General features: G+C 48.5%; 1 protein-coding gene across 4 annotated transcripts in view; it reads left to right on the forward strand.

The window, feature by feature from the left end:
- The window catches only part of ZC3H7B (zinc finger CCCH-type containing 7B), a 56,034-nt gene that overhangs the window by 22,030 nt on the left and 13,683 nt on the right, over positions 1-20,321 (forward strand). For 2 of the 4 annotated variants that reach the window (XM_067559570.1, XM_067559571.1), the window contains exons 8-17: positions 1,939-1,981; positions 4,347-4,606; positions 5,048-5,372; positions 6,384-6,442; positions 7,308-7,470; positions 7,556-7,717; positions 8,489-8,694; positions 9,773-9,873; positions 10,360-10,541; positions 14,538-14,623. In XM_067559570.1, the coding sequence (XP_067415671.1) occupies positions 1,939-1,981; positions 4,347-4,606; positions 5,048-5,372; positions 6,384-6,442; positions 7,308-7,470; positions 7,556-7,717; positions 8,489-8,694; positions 9,773-9,873; positions 10,360-10,541; positions 14,538-14,623 (1,587 nt within the window). The remainder of the gene's footprint in view (positions 1-1,938; positions 1,982-4,346; positions 4,607-5,047; positions 5,373-6,383; positions 6,443-7,307; positions 7,471-7,555; positions 7,718-8,488; positions 8,695-9,772; positions 9,874-10,359; positions 10,542-14,537; positions 14,624-20,321) is intronic. The other 2 variants (XM_067559572.1, XM_067559573.1) reach the window with 1 other exon arrangement.

The raw sequence follows: 20,321 nt of genomic DNA on the forward strand, positions 1-20,321 counted from the left end.
TTTTTAGGTCAGTCTCTTGATTTTTGACCTCCCCCTGCCCATCCCCAGGGTGTGTGCATGTGACAATTAGTGTTGCCCAACTCTCCTACATGAACTAGATAAGATGATTTTGGCCCCTACTGCAGCTTTCACTCCCACAACTGCCCGTCTCCTGCCCAGCTATTAATTCTATCCCCCATCAGCTCTGTCCCCACCCAACCTCCCTCATTTCAGCCCCCCTTCAGTTCAGTCCCCCAGCTCCCATCATCATCACCCCATCTGTTCAGCCACCCCATTAACCTCCCCACACTGCCCTCAGTTCATCCTTCCAGCACTTACCTCATCTGCTCAGAACCCACTATCAATACAGCCCCCCACCCCATCAGCCCCTACTGACCTCACTTCAACCTTCTCCCCCCCTTGCAGTCCCCCAGCCATAGTTCAGCCCACCCAGCCTCACCTCCGCTCCTCTTAGGGTTCTTCACCCTCCCCAGGCCTGGGGGCTTCCACTTCCCAGGCTGACAGCTGGAGCCAGGCCGTGCCCGGGGCTGACAGCAATTTCTAAGTAGAAGTAAGCTTCACTCATGATCCTGTGATACAACGCTCAAATGTCAGGATTTTTTTTCTTCTTCAGAACATTTTACTTAGAAATCGCATCTCTTGCGATAAATTTGCGAGGGTTTGGAATATTGGCCCACATTAGACCAGGGTGAAGTGTGGTTTTAAATTGAGTTTGGATCTTAGCATGAGGAAGAGGCCCAAAGCCTGTGATTTAAAGAGTGGCATTATGAGAAGGAAGAGTTGTTTTGTGTTAAACTTGTGGTGACTCTTAAAATACCAGTGTTATCTTGTTTAAGGTTTGGACTGAGGTAATAGAATTAAAAAAAAATATGGTTAATTGGTTACCAGGTACAGTAAATAATTTAGTTTATTATGCAGAAATGCTTAGTATAGTAATAAGAGAGAAGTATGGCAAAATGAGGTAAGAAGAAATTCTTGAAGACAGAGGCCCAGTCACTAATCTTATCTCAACCAGGGCAGAGGATAGAACTTGGCTTTAAGCTGCTTCATCTGTCCTTAGCCAAGGTCTGGTAACCAGCAATTACATCACTTGTTTGTTATAGTGCATAAAAGGCAAGGTTTTCTGGTGGTTCTTTGTCAGAGCTTTTCCTTAGTCCTATGGAGTCATGCTGTGATGGGAGGGTGTCTCCTGAGCTGGAACCTGTTTGGCCAAATACTTACCACTGTATTGTTGCTGGGGTATAGAATATAGCTGTATTTGCTTATATTTGTATTTTGGATATAACCAATACCATGTGTCCTTTGGACTAACACAGGAATGTTTGTGTGGAAACGGGAGTCATGGTAGGCCTTAATAAAATTATTAGGAAAATTGTTTCCAGCAGCACCGTTCATACTTCAGTGAAGTTGCCCATTTATTCCTTGCCTAGGGCTCACAGTCAGCAGTTGTTTTGAGAGGGACCTTTTCCTGTTTTTTGCTTTACTGTAAAAATTAGTGGTTATTAAATGGAAAAACTATGTAAGCTAAGAAAGGCTAGTTATGTAAGATATGGCTAATCAGATCTCACGCTTTGTGGGCTATCTGATTGGCTCTGGGAATCAGGAAGGAATATTCTCAAACACGTGCAATCCCATGTGCAGAATTACTAAGAAGGCCAGTTATTATGAGGGTTTGTTACTTCAGAGGAATGCAGGATTTGGTCACTGCTGAAGGTAAAATACCGGGCTAGGTGGAACAGTGGTCTGGGAGTACGTCAGTTTAATTGTTCCCACACTGAAAGGTGGCCTGGAATGGGGTGGGGGGGAGCAGCAACAGCAGCACAGACTGCACTGAAGGTATTTGAGAGGAGGGATTTGGAGCTGTGAAGCACGAATACCTTTCAAAAGATGTTTTTGTAGTGACTATCTCTTCTTCTCTTTCCCCTCCCTGCCTTGCAGACAACGTCCAATGGTTTGGGCTCCATAGATGATATTGAAACAGGTAAAGCTTTCTCTTTTCTGTTTCTCGTGGCAGCATAAAGCACCTGCCCAGGCTGTCTGGTTTAATAGTTGCTTTGTCTTCATATGGATCCCTTTTGCATTTCCTGGCTTTGGAGACTGGAAGAGACCTACCTAGTAGGGGTGTGGGTAGGGGAAGGTGTGGAGCAAGAGTGTATGGAGGTGGTGTTCACTAAATTGGTTTCTCTTCGCTTCATCAGAATCCACAGTGAACTATTAAGAGGGGAAAATCAGGTTAAGAAGGCACTTACTAGAAGAACCTTGTACAATAGAGCCCTAGTTATCCAAGAAGAAAAAGAGGCATGTTGTATTTTTGGCTAATGGGGACTAGTGAATGCAAATAACAAACAGCGGGGGACATAAAGCATTTTCAGCTGTGCTTCTTTAAAGCAGGGTTTGAACACAGGTGATTCCCAAACAAAACAAGTTAAAGTAAAGTTAAGGTTGTTGTCACACATCTGTGCTTTGAATGCACACTACTCTCCAAGGACATTAGAGTTGGAGAGGGGGAGCCTTACATGTTTAGAAACCCAGAAAATGCAGAGTGAAAGTTACAAGGTTGCACTCCTCCTGCCAGGGACTAAATTACCTTAACTGTGCCCCAGAAGAAATGCCATCCCAACACCTACCCTTGTTAATAGAGTATTGAAAACATACTCCACAGCACATCAGCTTTTATTTGTTCCTTGTCTGCAATACTAAGTGTGAAGATTTGTCACTGCACTAACTATTGCTGGGCCCCATTAAGGAGCTCTATTTCATGATCTGGATGTATGAAGCCTGTATGTGGAAACACTTTAGCTCTGTGCTTAATGACTCTTGAATAATTGACTATCACCTGGAATCATAAGGCCCAGACCTGTGAGGCGATGAGCATCTCTTATGAGCCTTCACTACCTAGCAGAATTGACTGTGAATGCAGGGTGAGGAATGATTGCTTTGGCTGTGCTGTTTGTCTGATCAGGCTTTGGCATATGTACTGCATGTGTATGACAGTAAAGCAGCACCAGCACTATTCAGCTGAGATGAAGGCATTCTAGTTTTGGGGTTGCTGATAACATTTTGGGGGCGTTCTCTGGCCTGTGTTACACAGGAGTTCAGACTAGGTGATCACAGTAGTCCCTTCTGGCCATGGAACTCTTTGTAGTGGATGGATAAGGCAGTATTATTTGTCTGATTGTTTTTTTCAGGGCATCGCTACGGGGGCAGAATTAAGGTAGTGTGGGTGCCTGGTTTGAGACTTACACATGTAACTCTGCATCTCCTGGGATTCTAACGTTTGGACTGTTTCTTTTTAAATTCTAACAGTTTTGAAGGATAGAGCGCACTCAGGTGACAACTGTGTGCTTGCCACCTTAACTTCACCGTAACAAAGTATTTTTGTGTGTGTGTGTGCGGGGGGAATTTCCTTGCTTTCAAATAGTCATAACTAGAGCCCTGCAAATCTGCGGATATCCACTTTATATCCGCGGACCACGTTTGCGGGTGGCGGATCGGACACAGATACAAATTTTGTGTCTGTGCAGGGTTCTAGTCCTAACACTGGACCAGAGGGTGAAGGAGGCTATAGGGAAAAATTGTCTCCCCTTCCCCCCCTCCCAAAACTACCGAGGGAAGCCTCAATAAAGCAGTAAAGATCTTTAAGGCAGGAAGCCTGTCTCCTGGAGACATGGAGGGGAGGGGTACTCAAGATTGAGGCACCATTCTGGCAAGGGCATCTGGTGAGTCTTATAATGTTTGTTGGGGAACCAATATTCTGTATGATCTTTGGGACGCTTGTCTGGACTTCCTTACCCCAGCTCCTCTCCCCAATCAGGCTTTGTGTGTGTCCCTCCCTTCTCCCACAGGAAACCTCAGAACTTAAAGAGATCATGTGGGGAAGTGGGTTTTAATGGGGGGCACAGGGACTCCAAGAAGCAGAGAGGGCTGGGAGGACAACTGAGCTCTACAGGAGGAGGCAGTGGAGAAGTGTTAAAAACCACCAGACAATGGGGTATAGAGTAACTGGACTCTGAGCTCATGGGGCCAGGATTGCACACCATTGAATTCAATAGCAGCTTTGCCGTTGATTTCCATGAGATTAAGATTTGACTCGCAGACACTCCCCAGGCATTATCATGGCAAGTGAGTCTGAGGGCATTGTTTGGCTATTCACAAGACATTCTGTGAAGGTCTTTGGGAGGTTCGAGACAAAAAGCAAAGGCCAAGAAATTGGAGCTGCCAGTTTCTGCAGGTTTCACCTGCTCAGTGTGGGAGGTTCAACTAAGTTGTAGCTCCTGTGTTCTTTTGCCAAGCTGCTCTCAGCTCACCCCCAGGCACTATGTGACTGGCTCTGTCTCCCCTTGCAGACTTCTCCATGGACCTGCAGTGCATCCCTGCTCCCCTTGCCACCTCCATCCCTGTGAGCGAGGGCTCAGCTCTTTCACCCTCTGACATGGACACAAAGAGTCTCCCCACCTCTCTCCCGGGCACCACCCTGCTCCCTTCTCCGGATTGCGTATCCCTGCCAGTGCCTGAGAGTGTAGAGGACTTCACAGACGGGGAGGTTATTGGGGAAGAACTGGACTCTCTCCTGGATTCCCTTGCTGATGGGTCGCAGTACTCTCTAGTAAGAGCTTGGACCACACATCCCTCTGTCCTTGTTCTGAATCCATCCGTTAGAGCATTTTTCCTTCCTCTTCTCATTGTCGTGCTTTCCTCTGGCAGCTTATGCTCGGTCCCTTGCTTTCTGCTCATCATTGGCTTGCATGTATCTAAGGAGCCCATCTTAGATTTTGGCTCAATAGATTTCCTGAGTGGAATACATAAAACCAGAAGAAATGGCTAGTTCCTATGGGCATGAAGATAACACCTTTCCCCCTTCCATCTCCTGCTTTTCACTGCTTGGGGATTGAAATGGGCCTGGAGGGCAGAGGATAGCTGTGCACTCTGGAGTGGGATACACGCTGCTGCAGCACTCTCTGTCCATCCACCTGTCTCTCTGTCACATGCTTCCTCCAGTCCTTTCTCTAACATGCTGTCTACGCCTCCTTTTCCTCCCAACTCCCAGTCTCTGGTCCAGGGAACCATTCCCACCAACTTACCTACTGAGATGCCCCAGCTGATCCCTGTGTTTCCGGGTGGGACCCCTCTGCTGCCCCCTGTGGTGACAGCCAACATCCCGATTTCCACACCACTTCCACCTGCCTCCTTCGGCCTGGTGATGGATCCCACCAAGCAGCTCTCCTCCTCCATCCTGGATGCCGGCAGTGGCTCCCCCTTGGACTCACTGGATTCACTGGACTTGCTCCCATACACAGAGTCGCGGCTTGACACTCTGGATGCCTTTGGGACTAGCAGGGGCTCACTGGATGCCCTGGATTCCTTTGCCGTAGGTAGGTGCAGTGCACGGAGGAGTGGGGGATTGCAGCTTTTGGGCTGCCGGAGCCATGAAAGTGCCCCTAGAACACTGTGTTTAATTCTGGGTGTCTCCACAGCAGGCACATGTCAGTGCTGGAGAAGAGAGAGACAAACCATTAAGTCTTTAGAGAGCTGATTGAGTTGGAGGAAAGATTAAAAGAACTAAATATATACACAGCTTGGCTGATGGATAATGGGGGCAGGGTGTGTAGTGAGGGTATGATCGCTGATGACAAGTATCTGCAGGATGTAAACACCAAGGAGGAAGAGCTGTTGTTCAGGGTTATCCCAGGAGGTATAACTAGAGTAATGAGGCGACATTCAGGCTCAATATCAAAGAAACTTTGCCTGACACTGAGATCTCCAAGAGAAGTCTCCTAAGGGAAGTGGTGGGAGCCCTTTCGCTCTGAGTCATTTAAAACAGACTTTGGCAAAGTCTTGGCGAATCTACTGTAGGGCAGGATTTTGTATTGGGCAAGGTGTGGTGGATTAGATGGTTTAGTCAGTCTTTGCCTCCTCTGATCTCTGCGAGCTGTGAGTGGCATATCCCTAAGTGCACTGCAGTAATGTTCTGTGGAGTCGGGCTATGGAAGGAGATCGGGTAAGAAGCATTTTATCCCCTTGGGATACAGGTAGGCTCCAGGGGGGACTATGTAAACACAAGGATGTCACAGCAGATTGAGTGCTGGAGCATCACAAGTGGAGAAGACAGTGAGGACTGTGGTGGAATTTAGGTTCCCTCTGTCCCTTGCTGTTTGTGCAAAGCACGTGACAGGCAGCTGGCTGTTGAGTTCTCTTGCCTGTGGGGATTTCAGAGAAGGAAAGGCTCTTGCCGAGGTTTTCAAGTCTCTGACCTGGGCATTGGATGTCCCTGGAAGATAAAAGTAATTAAAAAGCTCTTTGAACAAGCATAACTTTGTCTCTCGGGGATCAGAGCAGCTTCCAAAAGTGACGTGTGTTTTGGGGATTTTTGTTCCTTTGCCCAGTAGAAGCTGGTTCTCAGGAACTGCGGCACACTGCTGGCAGCCAGAAACCATCTCCTGTGGTGAGTGAGCAGCTACCTGAGACGGATGTACCGAGGTGCCCGGGTGCCTAGGGAGGGCACAGGGCTATTCTTGCACTCTGGGCCCATTCTTAATCATTCCAAAATCTGATGCCTTCAGGTACTCTTGCCTGTGTGCGTAACCTTCTTCCTGCTCCCCCGGGATGGTGGCAGGGCTGTACAGACCTTTCTCCATATGTGGTAACACAGCATTTCCCCATTCCTCCTTTGTCCCCTCCCTTGCTGTATTGCTGAGGTGTAAATGGAATTTAATGCTCAACTCTGTTTTCCATCATGCTTGGGATTATACATTGTTCTCACCAGTCTGAGGGTGGGCTGACACTTTTCCTCTCAAGAGCTCCATGGATGGGATGATCTGCTTTCTCCTCAATTAGATCGAGTGGGATTGGGGCATCTACGTACCTGTGTGCTTCCTGTTTTCATTCTGCTTAACACAGGGGTTGATTCCCTTTCTGTGCACAGCAGGGGTAGTTCTTTTGTTCAAGTGCCATGAAATGCACAGCTCATTGTGATGGAAGGTGTGGGAGAGAAACCCTTTATCCGTTGATGGAGAGAGAGCTGTTGTCCCCTTGGATGAGTTGCTGGCCCTTCCCTGAGGAGGAAGAGGTCCTTCTCTGCTGCAGAAAAATTGCCCATCGGGTGCATTGGAAAACAAAGCTCTGTTATTCCTATTGCCCTTTCTGAGCCGCCTGCAGCTGGCAGTGGCCATCTTGCTGAGACACGAGCTTAGTCTTGTGTTTGGGGTGGTGAGGGAGGGAATGCAGTAGCCCAGAGTTAGAGTTTGGGGGCCAGTTTCTACCCATTGGCTGTGAAGTTTAGAAGAGGGACGTGTATGTTTGTTTTTCAGGTCAGCCTCAGTGGGGTGAGTCACCCTACCATACCTAAGGGAGCAGAGCTCCTGCCATCTCAGCCAGAGTCGGTGATGCCCAACACAGCCCTGCTCGTGAAGAACCCCCTTGCGTCCACTCACATCTTCAAACAAGCCTGCCACCTCTGCTACCCCAAAACAGGTGACGTGCTCGTGACATGCAAGGCAAGTTCATAACGCTTCTGGATAGTTTTCCCTCTTGCTGATCGGGTCCTCCTTTCCTGTAGGTCCCAAGGCCGGTGACTACACCTACCGGGAAGGCCTGGAGCACAAGTGCAAGAGGGACATATTGTTGGGGAGATTGCGGAACTCTGAAGACAAGACCTGGAAGAGGATCCGGCCACGCCCCACCAAAACCAACTTTGTGGGATCCTATTACCTGTGCAAAGGTGAGCTGGAGGGGGTGGGACTGCTGCAGGCAGGGAAGGAGCTGTAAGGCCTGTGGTAGCAGGGGAGCTTTCAGTGGGGATCGCATGCTCCCTCTGGAGCCTTCCCGCTCCTTTGTGAAACAATCACTGAGTGTCAGGGGTTGGTGGGTGGGGTGTGAACAAGAGAGGAGACAGATGAGCCCATAAAACATTGTAGAAAACAGGAACTTTGCACAGTGGAGCAGCAGCTGGTCCCATCACTCTGGGTATAAGACAGCTTGGAAGGAGCAATGCGACTGGCCAATGGAGACTTTGCAGGATGGTGTAAATGGCAGGGCTGCAGCCAGCTTCTCTCAAAGCAGCTGGCTTTACCTACGCCATTGCAGGCTGAGGCAGAGAGATTGTCTCCCATGGACATGGAGTTACTAACACGGCTCCCACCAGCACATGCTGGGACTTCAGTTCTGTCCAGAGCCCTCCCTGCTGAGTAACCAGCCCTGCTGCAAAGCACTGGGGTTTTCCCAAGAAGTTCCCCATCTTAGAACCGCCCAGGCCCCCAGCCCGGCTCCATGTATGAGATGTAACCAGGCTGGTCTCTCAGGTGGTGTAATTGTAAAGTATCTAAGGAGAGTGGGGAGGGGCCAAAAGCTGAGGCTTGGTGTCTTTTTTTAACCCTTTGGTTTCCTGCCTTTAGCTTGTGAGGTGTGGGGAGCAGGGCGAGGTGATGAGGGAGAACTTAGTTTCTGACCTGGCCCTCCCTCTGTGTGTGGTGGTCTGCTCTTTGCTTTGTAGATATGATTAACAAGCAGGACTGTAAGTACGGGGATAACTGCACCTTCGCGTACCACCAGGAGGAGATCGACGTGTGGACGGAGGAAAGGAAGGGAACCCTCAATCGTGACCTCCTCTTTGACCCGCTGGGAGGGATTAAGCGGGGCAACCTGACCATTGCCAAGCTCCTGAAGGAACACCAGGGCATCTTCACCTTCCTCTGCGAGGTACCAGGAGGAAGGGGAGGGGGGAGCACCATTTCATTTGGAAATGAGCTGTAGGCACAAACCTCACGTGTTTCCTGTTGTTGCAGATATAAGTGCCTGAGTTAATGGTACAAACCCAAACCGTAGCTCTGCTGTAAGTGCATGGAAGGGGCAGGCTCCCCTCCACTGCATCCCACCCTAGATCAGCTCTCCGTGTTCAGGGGGACCATTGGTCCATCCCTGCCAGCATCCTGCTTCCAGAAGTAGCCTATAATACCTGTTGCTTCAGAGGAAGGTGACAAAACAAAACAATCCGTGATGCACCTTAGCAATTGTATCTTGCTGTAAGTGTGGGAGGGGGTAACTCCTCCCTGCAGGTGGTCAGCTCACACCCTGAAGCATGCAGTTTGACTACCCTGGGGCTTTTATAGCTAGCAATGCAGTTAATAATCCTAGCTTTGTCCCAGTTGTTTTAAAAACCATAGCCACCCGATGGGCAAGATCCCGGGCTGAAGTAAATTTAGTGTCACTTCATTCAGAGATTCTAAGGCCAGAAAGGACCATTGTGATTATCTAGTTTGTCCTCCTGCACAATGCAAGCTGTTGACGCCTGTAGAACTACCTTGATTTACATCAACTGAGGATCTGGCCCTATCTGTCTTGACGTTCTGCAGCAGCGAGTTCCACAGGCTGACTGTATGTGTAAAGGAACGTGACTCTTGTTTTGAACTTACTGTTCTTTAGTTTTCCCTATCACTTCCCCTTGTTCTTGAATTGTTGGTCAGGATGAAAAGAGGGGGATTAATTATAAATTGACCTGGTTGAAATTTTTCCAACTGTAATGAAAAAACTCTTGGAATGCCAAAAAAGGCCAAAAATTTTGTTTTGAAATTTTTGCAAGATGTGTTTACTGGTTTCCAAGCAGCTCTGCTGCGAAGTTTCCACCAGGCTTGTTCTAATTTTGAACCTCTTGAGTAAGTTCCCTCTGGCTTTTCTCCTTTCCAAGTGAATGATCCCCGCCTGGGTGAGATCTCAGGCAGGATCACTCAGTTTTCCTGCTCTCTGAGGTTTCCTAGTGTGCTGATTCTTCTCTTCTCAGATATGCTTTGATAGCAAACCCCGGATAATCAGCAAAGGGACCAAGGACTCTCCAGCTGTCTGCTCCAACCTTGCTGCCAAACACAGCTTCTACGACAACAAGTGAGTGAGTGAGCCCATGGTAACCCCGCTCGTGCCCAGCCAGCTAGCTCATGACACTTGTCGATTTCTTCCTTTTGTCCCCTGCATGGGAAAGCACAAGGTGCAATATGCTGGCCTCCATGTCTGACACTTTGTGCTAGGGGATTTGGAGTCTGATCCAAGCCCATTGATGTCAGTGGAAAGACTGCAGTTGACTCCAGGGAGCTTGGATCTGGCCTATTCTGCACAGGGGTTCAAAGGTCAGATATTTTTAACAAAGTAGTGCAAGACGTCTGCCTGCAGTGCTCTGGGGCTGGGGACAAGGTATGACCCAGGACTTGGATCTGCCCGTGCAAATGGCTGCTCATTGCACTGTCAGATTGTTAATGATTCCTAGGATACTCACCTGTGCCACAGTCCACAGTCAGATGTCTCAATGAATGGGAGGAGGAGGGGTGAAGAGTTGATCCCTTGTGTTTCTCTGGCCTGGCCGTTTCCCCACTGCAGGTGTTTGGTTCATATTGTGCGTTCCACCTCCCTGAAATACTCGAAGATCCGCCAGTTCCAGGAGCACTTCCAGTTCGACGTGTGCCGGCACGAGGTGCGCTACGGCTGCTTGCGCGAGGACAGCTGCCACTTCGCTCACAGCTTCATCGAGCTCAAGGTCTGGCTGCTGCAGCAGTACTCGGGTAAGCATGCTGCTGGATGTGGTTTCGGGATGGGGAGGGAAGAAAAGGAGGGAGCGTATGCTCAGGCTTTCTCCAGCCCAGGTGCTGTGCCACTGGGGTCAGAGAGAGGGCCTGGCTGGGGGGACTGGCAGAGTTCAGGAAATGTATATGTTCTCTCTCTCACACATGCACACGCTCCTTCCGTCCTTCTCTCTCTGCTTTTTACCCCCACAAGGAGACAGAGGTGGGACCATGAAATGCTCCGACTGGGAGGTCTCCCTTCCAGTGCAAATGCCAGGTTTGTCTTTCTAGGGGCAATCCTGAGAATTATAGCCCAGTGAGTCTTTACCTCAGGACCACATATGTTGGAAGAAATGGTTATTAGAAGCAGAATCATAGACCATCTAGGAAATTGGGACATGGCAGGGACAAGCCAGCCCAGGTGCTGTGATGGGAAATCAGGCCCCTCTGATGTTTCACTTCTTGGAGAATGTTCACAAAATAGTGGTAACCAATGGGATTTATTTGGACTTTCAAAAAACCTCTGATAAAGCCACTCCCAAGAGGCTGTTGTGGAAACTAAGTACTTGGCAAGAGTCTGACCATCCTCCCTTGGAGTACGATCTTCAATTCAGGTCACTTACATAATGGCATTGACATCTCTCCAGTATGATTTTCAATCGCCTCCAAGTGCTTTGTCTGATTCTCTGACTCACTGCACACTGAGCAGAGATTTTCACTGACCTGTCCCATGATGAAGCCCAGCTCAGCTCTTTTTCCTGTGTTGTAACAGTTCCTGTAAAACCCAGCAGTATGCTCGGAGCAGTTCAGCTGAAATGAGAAGACGCGTTTAGGCACGCAAAGACCATTTAGGCAGGCTTCTAAAACTGTGGCAATTCCACTTGGCACCCGTCCAGTGGGGAAAGCACAGAAATGTCTGTCTGCCTCTCTCGGTGCTTGTATGGCCTATAGTACTGATGGGCTCTATAGTATTTCAGCACCTTCGAAGTATTTAAAAATAGGAATAGCTAATATAATCTTCCTTCTCTTCCTCCCCAGCCTGGCTGTGAAATGAGTGTGTGTCTGTGTGGTTCAATCGCTGAGGTGAGGACGTGGGTTTTGCATTTAGTTGTGCAGAGATCTCGCTCCATGCCCATTCCCATCTATTTGCAGGAGTGAATGCCATTGTCCAGGGGCAGCCCCTGGGAAAGTTTTGTCTCCAGCTCACTCAAGAGCCTCCCTCTGTGGCTGACAGTATCGTATCCCAATGAAATGTAGCTGCCATGGCAGTTCATGGTGGCGGAGGGACAGATGATCTCTTGGGGACCTAGAATCAATGCCATGGAGAGCTTTGACCATCAGGGCAGAACGCTTGACTTGGACTCTATTCACTGGTGAGCCAATGCAAAGGTGGCGTACAGGAGGTGATGTGTTCACGCTGGCTGGGTTGCTAAGCAGGTGGGCTGCTGCATTTTGTAGCCACTTGAGCTTTCTCGGAGGGTGTCGTTTTGTCCCTAGGGCTGATGAATTGCACTAGTCAAGCCTGGAGGGGACACGTGCTTGGGTCATCACGGCCAGAGAGGTGCAGTCTTCTGGCAAGTAGCAGATGGTAGTGGGCATTCTTTTGATACCATCCAACAACACTTGGGCTTTTTTTGGACTCCTCAGGCAGTTGCCCTCCATAGTGGGAGATGTGACAGAGGCTGGTGAAATAGTTGGCAATGTTGAAATGTAAACAGTCCGCTTTAGGTTTTCGGCATTCCGATCCCATTGAAATGCTTGGGCAGTTCACACCTCTCAGAGCCATTGTTTCAGGCTGTCTGCAGACTCAAGAAGACAGCTCTGTTTGCACTTGGAAGGGTTTTTACACAACCCTAAGGTCCAGAAGTGTAATTTGAAAAAAAAGATTTTTGAGCAGGATCCTCTGATAAGAGGTTGATTTTACCATAAATTCTGGAATTGCAGAATGCCTGGATATGTGGACCCAGAATGACATTATGCAGCCTTTCCTGGGGTAACACCACATTGGATCAACAAGGAGATCACCGGCAAAAACACTGCTGTTCTGGGAGGCTTTAAGTACCAAACACATAGCAGCTGCTGTTTCAGAGGCATTTCTGGGTGTGCTCAAATAATAAAAATGTTTACCTTAGTGCTTTGCATTTCCTCAATGCTCTGCACAGACTGAAACAAAATGAATGCCCCAACGTGACTGAAAAGGAGCCCGACAGTATTCTTATTTTACAGATGGTGAAACTGAGGTACAGAAGGTTCTGAGTTGTCCAAGGCCACACAGCTGCTCAGTGGCAGAGGCAGAATAAGAAGTACAGAGTTTCCTGGCTTCTGGCCCGCCTAACGTACACAGGCTCTCAGAGCCGCGAGAGTGTCCATGTGGTACTCTGGGATAACCGAGCTAACATAATAACAGCTTTCAGTGTCAGTAATATATACAGCTTTGCTGCCACTCTGCATCGGTGGCGCTTTATTAAAGTGACCCTCTAGTGTTTTTGGTTTCGGTGAGCTGGAAGTTGGTCAGACATCTTAAAACCCTTCATACGCCATCTCTAAACTGCACAGCAATGAGATAATTAGGCTTGGCAGTAACCCAGCTAGTTTAAGATGTCTCACCACATACTGCTCCACTGACTACCTGCTTATATGCCTGCTAGAAAATTAACAAGTTCTCACTGTTCAGTGCTCTGAGAATCTGAATGCTGTTTGGTTGTCTCCACACTGGTTATGTTGGCAAAGGCTTTGGTTCAGACACATGAACCCATCAAGGAGTTAACTCCTGAGATAAGTTGTGACCAAGGCAATGTTTCTGTAATAGTCTTTTTCTTACCAACTTCAGCAAAATTGAAACAGGACATTTATTTTGAAACAAGAGTGTCTGCACACAGACTTGCAGCAGAGTACCACAAGGTGTGAATGACACCTGATTTAGTTATTTTGGTGACAGTTCATCTGTAGATCAGCTCTTGGGGCTTGTCTACGCAATACACAAGTTGTATTGATTTACTACACCAGTATAGTTAAAGTGCTGCAGTTTTACTGGTATACATGTGTTTATTCCTCTTCCTATCTGGGAAGAGGAGTAAGCTATGCTGGTTGAAGGAATCTTTATACCGATATAACTTTCCACACTATGGGTTACATCAGTATAGCTAAACTAATAAACCCTCATACCCCTAACCAATATAAAACTGTAGACATTTATCTTCAGCCAAATCTGTGAATGCCTTGTTAATGGGAGGAGTCATAGTTGGAATCCAATGAAATGTAAGGCCTTCTGTTTGTGTGGTATGTGGGATTTTTGGTGTTAGTTTTTTTGTCTTTAAGTGGATTTGTGAAGTCCCTGATCAAAACTGGATGACTTTCCATAAACAGACAAACTGAATCTGGGAGCCAGTAATTAGCTTAGACTTTGAAGATCTATCAGAGACTAGTTGACTGAGGGGAATGTGATATATGCAGCCTTTCATCCTTAGGGCACCAGCTGCAAGCCAACCCCAGGTTGGTAGTAATATAATTGACCTCTCCTGGCTGGTCAGTGCCCAGCGTGAAATCATTTGGTGGGTCTTGGTCAAGTTTTTGTAGGACAAGTGTTCACATCTCAGAAATTGCCAGCAAAGGAGCCAATGGCTGTCTCAGAAGGAAGGCTGAATCATGGAGACTGAATTCTTTTCTCTCCTCTGGGGTTTTGACTCACACTGGCAAAGGCAAGTGTGTGTGTGGAGGAAATTTGAACTTGCTTGGCCTGTGCTGAACCTGTTCTGTTGATAAGTAAAAGGTCGGAGTTTTCAGGGATGTGAATCCAGCACTTTTTGAGTCTGTAAACTAAAGATCCATGTGATACAGGCATTTATTGCGTCATTACTGGAAGTGGAGTCTTGGACCAGAGGTGTGAAAGGAGCCACACAACCCTCCCTCCCTCCTCTGTGCCTTTGACACTTGGGTTCCTGGGTCAGCGGACTGGTGTAGGGACACTCAGTCATGTCTCTGCTTTGTTGTCCTCAGGGATGACCCATGAAGATATTGTCCAGGAGTCTAAAAAGTACTGGCAGCTGATGGAAGCACATGCCAGCAAAGCCACCAACAGCACGGTAAGAAGCCACAGGGACCTGGGATTGGTTTGTGTTTCTTCGGCTCTTGCTCCCGATTCCTCTAGCTAGTTCTGTCCCTTCCCCTCCTGTTGCCACTCCCCACCAATCAGAGAGAAAATACGGCTGGGCCCCTTTGCCTCCAGTGTGCCATAGTGAGCAGGGTCAGCGACCTGAGCTGGACCTGAGGCACACCCACAGGGAAGGGTGAAGCCCTGCTGTTTCCACAGACCAGCAGCAATGGCTGTCTGCGCAGCCATGGAAGAGACGGCTCCTTCTTTAGCTTGAGGCATCACTTCCAGCATTCTCAGTCATGGTGAGGGCTGCCTTCCCCCTTGCTGTGCGCGTGGGGTGGAGCAAAATGAAGGGTGCCTGTTGTGATGGGGGAGAGGGGAACATCCCGCTAATGAATGCCAGATCCCAGTGGGAGCAATAACTGTCACACTGGTGCTGGATTCCATAGGTTTTTGCTGCCCTTTGGGGAAACATACCTTTAGCGTGGAGGAATCTGTTTAAAAGCAACTGGAGGGGACATGCGAGCTCAGGCTCTGGTGGGGCTGATATTGCCCATCAACCAGGAGGCTGGGGGTGCAGAGCAGATAGAAGGCGTTGCCTGTCCCTCTGGTCGTACTCCTCCTCCCCCAAGCTTTTGAGGCAGTGATGACCCTGGAGAGGAGTGTTGAAGCTGAGGGCGCCTCTCCACTTTTGCCTTCTCCTTGAGGGTCTGGGTGGTGTCAGTCAGCCGCAGCCCTTCCCACTTGCCCTCTTTCTCCATTGGGGAGGTGAGAGGGTTGTTTTCATCATGGAACAGAGCCCAGCTGGTGAGTAACCCGGGGAGCCCAGCCCAGCCCTGGGGTTAGATTAAAGCTGCTCTCACATTAGAACACAAAGTTCTCTGTTCTTTAATTACTTCCTGAAGGTGCAGCTGACAGAGTCTTTTATGCCTCCAAGCAAGGCTTTGGCGTAGAGACCCCACTGAGGGTTGGGGAAAGCCTTGTTAAACCCTCCTGCCATCAGGGGTCTTTGTTTCCATCTGCTACATACTGAGGAATTGAGTGGCTCACCCAGAACATAGGGGCCCTGCCTGGGTGACAGAACAACAATACTTTGTTGACAGGGTAGAGACTAGAGAAGCTAGTTTCCTCCTTGCAGAGCTAAAAAGCTAGAGTCCGGTTCTTTGAGACACTGACCGTTCTTAGCTTCTGCCAGAATCATTGGGAATTGAGGTGTCTTAACCGAACAGAGAGATCAGGCCTTAAAATGGACAATGTACAAACAGTAAAGACAAAGGAACAGGCTGGGGGTAGGAAATGACACTCGACAAGGAGCTGGTGTGGAGGAATATGCATGTTCCCCTTATTGCTAAAGGACTATAGCAGGGGCATGTGCAGCACCAGGATCAGGAATACATCAGTGCCTGCAACCTCAGCCTGTGGGGACTGAGGACTGAGCGGACAATCTCAAGATCCCTTTAGTAATGTTTATGGGCGCAGGGACAAAGGATGTCAGTGCAGGGCCACATTCCTGGGGGGCTGGGAATTGGGCCCAGGCTTTGGACACAAATTGTCCTCCACGGGACCCGTGATGGGCTAAAAAGGCCATGTACTACACAAGCAATAATCATGTGCTGATCACAGCACTTTTCTAGCCTTGAAGTTAGGGACGGAGGGAGCATATCAGGGCAACTTTCTAGCAGTGTCTTCAATTGGGCAGACCTGCCAGATAGGTACCATAGTAACAAGGGCGTAATATGAGTAAGCTATGTTCTCCCTTTCATTCCTCCCCCGCCACCTGGACAAAGAATGTAGGAAGAAGAGTGTTATCTCTTCTTTCCCAGACCTCTGGTTCTTCCCTTGTTGCTAGTTTGTTAAATTTATAGTAAAAATGCATGTGCTACGCAGGTTAAGTGGTAAATAACAAACAGGGGCGGGTATAATTATATGCCTCCCATAGCCATTAATATTCATTTTATAACCATTTCTATCATCAAATAGGGATTTCATGGGGTGTTGTAGAAGTGTGTGTTTACATATTATTTTAGATAAAAAGTTGTAAAGTAGTGAACTCGAGGCTCACTTTGATGGTTGCAAGGCAAAGGGGAACAAGTGGACTAGAAGCTGTAACCGAATAAACGCTCCTTATCACTCCACCCAGCTCAATCTCTCTCTTCAACCGACCCTGCAACAACGTTCTCATAAAGCTACACGATAGCAAGGCACTGAGTTCTGTGTTGTTCCGCAAGCAGCTGCCTTGGAATGGCGCAGCAAGGCCAATGTCGCTGCGTTGGTCGTGGGACACGTGGGAGGCCTTGTCCGTGCTTGCTTATCACGCCCTCCCTTGTCACGAGTGTCGAACTGGTCGGCGCCCTAGCCTGACGGCGATGCACTGCATCATGAGTGTCTTTAAGAAAAGAGAGAAGCTCTTCTGCAGTCAGTTAAAGCCACCTGCGTACCTGGCACCCGTGAGCGCTCACGCAATAGGCTCTCAGAAGAGTCAGCAATTTGGTGCTGCAGACCGCAGGGCCGGGCTCGCCCACTCAGCAAGGAGAAGTTTGTTTTTTGCCTTTATTTTTCTCCAGTCAGAGCAGGTTAATCTGGCATAATATCCACTCAGCCATTCCTAGAGCTTCAAAGCTCAGCCGCATGGCAAAGACAACTTCCCAGGAGTGCTGGGCAAACCCTTCCTCCCACCATGCTGCGTGATCAGCCGACACCCTTCACTTAAACAGCTCCAAGGCCAGTTTCTCAGAGTGTCCTTCAGACAGCAGGAACAAGGCATCTCCTAGAGGGATAGGAGCAACTAGAAGTGTCACAGCAACTAAGTGAGCCCAGTGAACAGCTAGGTCCCTCTGGCTGGAGAAGAAAAACAGTGAAGGCCACAATGCTGTGCTGACTTTAAATGCTGTACAGAAGAGGGAGGTTCACATGAGCTGCCACACACCAAAGGACTGCTCTGCAGACTAGTGACAGAGCTCAGCTCAGTCCCAAGAGGATCTGGGGCTCTCTGGCCATGCACCCAGAGCTGGTCAGAGGAGTTTCTGGTCACCACGTCCGCTGGTGGACGTGGATGGAAGAGGAGGAGGTTTGCGGAATCTGCAGTGGACTTACCAGGAGGTCTTTGTGACTCCAGAGGTTACTATGCCACATCACAGTGGCCAGCTTCTGAACAGCATCTGAGTGGGCATCAGAGTTAGGGGCTAAGCACTGAGGGAGAACAAGGGAAGAAGAAAAATAAACAAAAGGTTCTGTTTAATAGAAAAACCACAGATTCAAAGATGCAATCGTAAAGGAGAACAAACATATACAAGTTACGTAGTAAATTAACATAGACACAACCTCAGACTTTACACTTCAGTATTAGATAAAATCCCTTTTCAAATACAAGTTACCTGTTACTTTAAAACAGTTTCTCATCATACCCCCTAGCTATAAGAGGAATCCAGCATTCATGGAGAGCGTCCCGCCTCAAGGCTGTCCCTCAGGTTCTGGATAAAAATCCTTAGGCCTGGTCTACACTGGAAAATTAGGTCGGTTTAACTACATCGCTCAGGGGTGTGAAAAATCCACATTCCTGAGCAGCGTAGTTAAGCTGACATGGATCCCTGTGTAGATGGTGCTAGGTTGGCGAAAGAATTCTTCTGTCGACCTAGCAACCACCTTGCCGACAGTAGAACCATTCCTCTCGGCGTAGGCAGTGTCTATGCTGCAGCGGTGCAGCTGTGTCGTTGTAGCATTTTAAGTGTAGACAAGCCCTCAGTCTCAAGCTTGTTTTTCAAAAAGCTTTTCCCCTTCTCCCTTTTTTTTTTTTTTTTTTTCTCCCCCTTCTCCGTCCATGGTGACTCCTGTTTAGCCAGAGTGAGGAAATTCCTTTTTGGTTTGATAGCTGGACTGTCTCAATGTCTAATGTCAATAATTCTAATGATACATTATTGCCTTTTCCTGGGCTGGAAAATGGATTGTTATTTGAAGCCGGTTTCATGTAATGGCTTGGGTGGTTCCTCTACCTGCTTGATGGCTCACTGCCCTGCTGTGTGTTGGAGTTGGAGTACAGATTCTGAGCATAGTTTTCTATATACATAGATTCATAACCAAGTTCTGTATACATATCTCATGCTGACCATTGAGTTTGGCACATGATAAGCTTTCATAAAAGACCTTACTCAATATATTTTGCATACTGTGTTATATCAGTTGGTTTAACAGCTCATTTCTGGGATTTAAACCTCCTGTTTTCCCCTTCGGGTGTCTGGACCCTGATTGTCTCAGTAAATATGCAAGGTCTTTGCATTGCTCACATCAGAAAACAGGTTTGGTTACTTCCTGCCTGAAGTTCTTGGAATAGCAGCTGGAGGCTGTTATGATTAGCTGAAAAGTTCCTCTCGGGTCCCTGAACATTGTCATCCTCTGGACCTGATCTATCAGTCTGGCCTGTCGGGTAGATCTAACCTGCATCTCACGGTCATGTTGTGAAATATATCACATGGCAGGATAATACAGCAAACCTTGCATGGCTGGTAGAACTAAATGTACCACCAGATCTGCCTCAATCAGCAGAACTGAGTCTGCTAACGGGTAGCCTGTAGGTCCCTTACTGAGGTACAGTTAGGCTCTGCAGTGTCCATTGGACCAGTGGCCTGCTGTCACCACCTGCCAGATGTTGGCCCAGATGTGGCTAGGATCCATGTTACTGCTGAGCAAACTGACTGAAACCCGCTGCTCGTGGAGATTGTGTGTTCTCTGTTAAATGCCCAGGATAAGAAGTCAGTGCGGGACAGCTGGCGCAAGCTGGTTAGCTGGCGCAGGCAGACAGTCGCATGTACCGGCACAAAATCTTTGGGCTCCCCAGCCAACTTGCCCATAGGTGCGCTTCTTTGGAAATTCCACCTTGGCTGTGGGATCTTGACTTCACCCCACACGCTTTGCTGTGGTGTGCAGCTATTTTCATCTGCATTTGCTTCTTCCTTGGGAAAGGAGCCATAGGCTCAAACCTCATGCCTTCCCTGTTGTTGCAGGTAGAAGTGCCTGAGTTCGTGGTGCAAACTCAAAATGTAACACGGCTGTAAGTGCGTGGAAGAGGCAGGTACAGAGTTCAGGCCTCTTGACTCCAAATCATGTGTCTTAATCATGTGACCGTCCTTCCTTCCTCTAGAGCAGATGAACGGGCTGCTGACATGTTGTGACTCTTCGAGCTGGGATAGTGATGTAAGGGCCGTGAATGCTCAAGCTTCGAGTCACACGCTGGTTAATAGGCTGGAGGGTTGAGTCTGGCTGTGTAAGTCAGGGCACAGGAACCTTGCAGGTGGAAAGTCTGCCCAGAACGGAGTTTGGGGGCACAAGGTGGGGCTGGATCATCCAGCTGTGACCCAAAAATAGGTGGCACAGGCTGGATGTAGGGTGGCCAGCAGACATGTTGATTCAGTGCAGCCCTGGGGGCCTCCTCTGCTATCACAGCTCTTAAGGGACCCAACTGTGACTTTAAACTGCTGTATCCTGACTGTTAGACAGCATCCCCAGGAAGTTCAGGGCAGCCCACCCACCCTCCCTGCGAGTGAATCCCCACCCCTGGTATACAGCTGCCCACTGCACAAGTGGGCATGGATTAAGCCCTCAGTCAGACTAGTGGTGTGTGTTGCCTGTTTATATGCATTGTGAGGTTATTGTGTCTTCCTCTGAAGACCTGGATTTAGCCACTGTTAGAGCGA

The sequence above is a fragment of the Emydura macquarii genome, unplaced genomic scaffold, assembly GCF_026122565.2.
Source record: "Emydura macquarii macquarii isolate MOO-44397 ecotype Brisbane River unplaced genomic scaffold, CSIRO-AGI_Emac_v2 contig_2205, whole genome shotgun sequence".
In the NCBI taxonomy this organism is placed as follows: Eukaryota; Metazoa; Chordata; order Testudines; family Chelidae; genus Emydura; species Emydura macquarii.